At 47.4% G+C, this 5613-nt stretch overlaps 1 protein-coding gene across 1 annotated transcript; it reads right to left on the bottom strand.

The window, feature by feature from the left end:
- Window positions 1-4144: 4144 nt before the first annotated feature.
- LOC141021447 (uncharacterized) lies at window positions 4145-5041 on the bottom strand. The gene is made up of 2 exons (XM_073497312.1): window positions 4754-5041; window positions 4145-4672 (listed from the first exon to the last, which is right to left on the bottom strand). The coding sequence occupies exons 1-2, from the start codon at window positions 5016-5018 to the stop codon at window positions 4155-4157; spliced, it is 783 nt and encodes a 260-aa protein (XP_073353413.1). The 5' UTR covers window positions 5019-5041; the 3' UTR covers window positions 4145-4154.
- Between the last annotated feature and the right edge of the window lie 572 nt (window positions 5042-5613).

The raw sequence follows: 5613 nt of genomic DNA on the forward strand, positions 1-5613 counted from the left end.
CGACGTCGCGTGCGGCGGTGCTGACGAGCTTCCGGCGTTATCTTCTCCTGGATCCGTTGATCCGGTAGGCGCCTGTTCTCGAGGTGTGGTCGTTGTTGCGGAGGGGTCGGCCAGCTAGATGATAATTTGTCCCTCGCCTCCATCTACGTCATGACAAGAATGTTCCTGTTCTTGTTGTGGGAGTTCTAGGGGTGGCGCAGTGAGGTGCTGGCGCCTAGCGTTGGTCGATCTCGTCGGCCGTTCAAGTGGATCTCGGAGGTGTGTCGTCGCCAGCTTGTGCAACGAAGGTTGGCCTTCCACTCCTTCTAGCGTGCTGGTCTTCTCGGGCCAAGGCTGTTGACTTCCCGTTGGCGTACAATCCGGCTGCAGAATCCAAGATTACATCGTTGTGCGGGAGCGACGGTAGCGGAAGCGGCGGTGCGCCGGCAGCTCGCGATGGATGCAGGGGTAGGCCAGTTCCCCAGGGACCTAGTTTCTATTTCTTGTTTTATGGGGGTGCCATGTACAATTGTTTCGTGATAATGTAATTCTGAGGTCCTTTCGCAAAAAAAAATGTACGCGAATACCCTTCTTGAAGGCCATGTTGCGGTTCCTCTTTGTTCTCCATGATGCTCCGGGGGAAACCTTGGTCCCAGGATCGAGTGGTGGCGACACTTTGGTTTTGTATCCTTTCTGAAGGCACCATCTTGGAAAGGGCCCCGAAAGCTCCTGTAGTTTGCTTGGAGTAGTATGGTGCGAATTTTTAGCGGACAGGCGACTCGGATCACGGAATCGTGGCCGTCCTGATGGCCCTCATGATCCGTGTGTGCCAGTCGGCAGTCCCTCAGAGCAAGTACAATAGTAGATTTATAGCCCGCTTACATGGGAAGCGAACTAGGAGCACTCAGCAACGCAGCCCACCGAAATCATGTCTAAACCCGTACTCTCTAGGGATCCGTGCCACTTTAGAGGAAATGAATTGTTAAATGTGAAAACAAGACCCACGCGTACTCCCTCCGTCCGTGAATAAGTGTACATCTAACTTTTGTCCTAAGTCAAAGTTTTGAAACTTTGACCAACTTTATAGAAAAAAATAACAACATTTATGGCATTAAATTAGTATCACTAGATTCATTTTAAAATGTATTTTCATAATATACCAATTTGATGTCATATATACTACTACTCTTTTCTAAAAAATTGGTCAAAATTATAAAACTTTGACTTAGGACAAACGGTAGAAGTACACTTATTCGTGGACGGAGGAGGGAGTACAATGTAAGAGTGCGTACCTGTGCTGCGATATTTATTATAGGTGCACATCGGACATTAAATGTTCTAACGCGTCAATGAATCCAGTTAGATGATGAGAGTTTTCTACGCAACTTTGAACTAGATTTGTATGGGAGGAACGGGTCAAGCATCGAGGATGTATAGAATTAAAAATAACGCGTCTGCTGTTAGGAATCGTTGATGGAAAAAAGAATTATACGCACACGCAATAATTTATTCATGGAGATGCATATCAACGAGGGGTAGAGTGTGTCTACGTACCCTCGTAGATCATAAGCGAAAGCGTTTCACAACGTGGTTGATGTAGTCAAACTTCTTCGCACTTCAACCAATCAAATATCGAACGCACGACACCTCCGCGTTCTGCACAAGTTCAGCTCAATGACGTCTCTCGCCTTTTTGATCCAGCAAGACATTGAGGTAGTAGATGAGTTCCGTCACCACGATGGCATGGTGACAGTGATAGTAAAGTGATCTCCGCGGGGCTTCGCCTAAGCACTACGAAAATATGACTGGGGATGTAAACTGTGAAGGGGGGCGCCGCACACGGCTAAACAATTGTCTGGGGTGTGCTAGCCCCCCCCCCCCCCCCCCCCACACACACACACACACACACACACACATATATATATATATATATATATATATATATATATATATATATATATATATATATATATATATATATATATATATATATATATATATAGGTGGGAGGGAGAGGGGAGGCAGCCAGGAGGCGCCCCAAGTAGGCCGAATCCTACTTGGGGTCCTCCCCAAGTGGCGGCGCCCCCCTGCCATATTTAACGGAGGGGGAAGGAAAGAGGAGGTGAGAGGGAAGGAAGGAGAAATCCTATTCCACTCTTTCCTTTCCCTTCCCCTCTTTCCTTCTCCTCTTAGGCCGGCCCATATGGGGGGCGCACCAGCCCCTTGTGGATGGTGTGTTTTCCCTCTTGCCCCATAAAGCCCATATCCTTTGCAGGGGGTGCCCGGAACCCCTTCCGGTGACCCGATAAGTACCCAATACCCCCCGAGACACTTCCGGTGTTCGAATATCATCGTCCTATATATGAATCTTTACCTATCGACCATTTAGAGACTCCTCGTCATGTCCGTGATCTCATCCGGGACTCCGAACAACATTCGGGCACCAAATCACATAACTCATATATACTATATTGTCATCGAACGTTAAGCGTGCGGACCCTACGGGTTCGAGAACTATGTAGACATGACCGAGACACCTCCCCGGTCAATAATCAATAGCGGAACCTGGATGCCCATATTGGCTCCTACATATTCTACGAAGATCTTTATCGGTCGAACCGTTATGACAACATATGTAATTCTTTTTGTCCATCGGTATGTTACTTGTCCGAGATTCGATCGTCGGTATCTTCATACCTAGTTCAATCTTGTTACCGGCAAGTCTCTTTACTCGTTCCGTAATACATCACCTTGTGACTAACTCCTTAGTAGTTTGCTTGCAAGCTTATGGTGTGTATTACCGAGAGGGCCCACAGATACCTCTCCAATACTCGGAGTGACAAATCCTAATCACGATATATGCCAACCCAACAAATACCTTCGAAGATACCTGTAGAACATCTTTATAATCACCCAGTTACGGTGTGACATTTGATAGCACACAAGGCATTCCTCCGGTATCTGGGAGTTGCATAATCCCATAGTCGAAGGAATATGTATTTGACATGAAGAAAACAATAGCAATAAAACTGAATGATCATAATGCTAAGCTAACGAATGGGTCTTGTCCATCACATCATTCTTCTAATGATTTGATCCCGTTATCAAATGACAACTCATGTCAATGGTTAGGAAACCTTAACCATCTTTGATCAACGAGCTAGTCTAATAGAGGCTCATTAGGGACACAGTTTTTGTTTATGTATTCACACATGTATTAAGGTTTTCGATCAATATAATTGTAGCATGAATAATAAACCTTTATCATAAATAAAGAAATGTAAAATAATAACTTTATTATTGCCTCTAGGGCATATTTCCTTCATCGGCTGGCAAATAAAAAAGTGGCGTGGCTACACTGCGTGTGTTGCGGGTAAGTGTAAGTCACTGTTTGTCCGGAGAGAATGTAGTGCAACATTAAAAAAAGACTCCTTGGTACCTTGTTCGATTAGCAGGGATACATTAGCAATAAGCATCACAACAACAGCGGATGCTACTTAAACATTCCACGGAACAGCGAGTAAAAACATTGGTAAACAGAACTACCAGGTAGAATGGCATTAAAAAACAACATTATTCCTTGAAGGCTTCTGAAAACCGGCGACCCAGAGGCATCATGTCAATGTCGGGCGACCTTGATGCAGACAAAAATCATAGCGATGAGATTCAGAACTAGAAAGGCAGTGAATTGGATTTGGGGTGGTTGGCTGCTGGTTGGTGAATTTAGACATAGCACATAACATGACACTACTAAAAAAGGCTTACTAGTGGCGCACCAGTTTTGCCTACTAATGGCGCACTACTGGTGCGCCACTAGCACCACGCCACTAGAATATTTTAGTAATGGCGCACCACAGGTGCGCCATTAGTATCCCAAAGGTGCGCCATTAGTAACTGGTATACTAATGACGCACCAGATGGAAGTGCGCCATTCGTAACATTTTTTTAAAAAAATTCGTTTTTTCTTAATCTCAGGTCACTATTTCACATATGAGATATCCAACACATATATTTACAATAAGCATCCATATAACAATCATATCCAACACACAAGTTTCATCATATATACATACATAGCCAACACATAGTTCCATCGTTACATATTACAAAAGTTTCACATTGTTCATCCAACACCGTTATCCATCCAACACCATATTACAAAAGTTTCACATAGTTCAGTTCTCATTGTTCTTCTCCTTCTCCTTCCTCAGCCTGATGCGCCAAGAGCGGCGAGGCGGTGGAGGTAGCTGTGGGATGTAGTCTTCTACCACAATTGGCGTGGTCATGTCGCCCAGCTGTGGGATCGCCGGCGCCACCACCGGTGCGTGGTCATTGTCAGGCACCACCACCATCGCGAGGCCACCTTCAGGCAGGACGGGCACGACCATCGCTAGGTCATCCTCAGCCACCACCATCTCTTGCCCATGGTCAGCCACCACCATCTCTTGCCCATGGTCAGCCACCACCATCTCTTGCCCTTGGTCAGCCACCACCAGCGCTAGGTCATCCTCAGCCTGATGCCCATCGTCATCCTGCAGCTCCTCATCCCCACTCTGCTCCTCTTTTCCCCCACTCCAGTCCGGATCATCCTTCTTGCTGTCTTTGCTGCTGCCAGAATCGCTGCTGCTTTCGCTAAAGCCAGAATCGCTGCTGCTTTGGCTGTAGCCAGTGTCGCTGCTGCTGCTCCCATTGCCTGTCCAAATGCAACAATGGCCGTTAACAATCGATGTGAGACAAAGCCAAATGTAGAGGAATAAGAAGAGGCAGAACGCACTGGCATCTTCGTCGTCAGCGTAGCGCATGCGACACATAGTCGTGTTGAAAACCTTCACGATGAGCATTGTGGCGTCATCGTCGTACCTGAAGAGAAGAAAGTACTCGGTCCGCAGGTCGTAGGCACTGTAGAACTTGTCCCAGCCACGGCACAGGTACATGTGGCCCTCCTCGATCACCAACTCCACGTCCCACAGCCTGCGAACCCCGCCGCCGGCCTGTTGGAGCTTCACATTATGTGGCGGATCTTCACCCAGCATGTTCATAAAAGTGTCAGACAGCCTCTGCAATTTGGGACAAGGAGTGATGTAGCAAACAACAGAGTTATCATAATGAGATGGGTGAAGGGGAGATCTCTCGTTTTATATACCTGCCTCGTGGCTGATACTGTCCCAAGTATGACACTGAAGAACTCGAAAGCATCCAACTCGTACTCCAGTGAGGCAGAGCGGCGGTGGCTGTAGGGTAACGCAGCAGAAAACAAAAAATTTCCGACCTACGCACCAGCCCAGGACCACTATGGAGACTGCATACATGGTTTGATCTTTTTCGTTACCGACTCGTAGCGCAGCGGGAAGTAGAGTCGATGACGATCGGCGGTGCAGATCCCCGCAGCTAGGATTTACAACCTCCCAACCGCGAGGATGTATACCCTTATCTGCTCCTCAGACAGCCCTCCGGGAGGCGGTCGAACAGCCCCCCGGACAGTGTCGTGGACAGCCCTTCGGAAGGACCTTCGAAACTCGAACGGTCACTCGGACAGCCCTTCGGGAGGACCTTCAAAACTCGGACGGTCACATGGACAGCCCTTCGGGAGGCACTCACGAACTAAGACCGAAACTACGATCTCTCTACAGAGTT

The sequence above is a fragment of the Aegilops tauschii genome, chromosome 4, assembly GCF_002575655.3.
Source record: "Aegilops tauschii subsp. strangulata cultivar AL8/78 chromosome 4, Aet v6.0, whole genome shotgun sequence".
Taxonomy (NCBI): domain Eukaryota; kingdom Viridiplantae; phylum Streptophyta; class Magnoliopsida; order Poales; family Poaceae; genus Aegilops; species Aegilops tauschii.

Coding starts and splice junctions, on each gene's coding strand:
- LOC141021447 (XM_073497312.1), bottom strand. CDS start 5,018: ATGAACATGCTGGGTGAAGATCCGCCACATAATGTGAAGCTCCAACAG. Junction 4,673..4,753: donor CGCTGACGACGAAGATGCCA/GTGCGTTCTGCC, acceptor GCATTTGGACAG/GCAATGGGAGCAGCAGCAGC.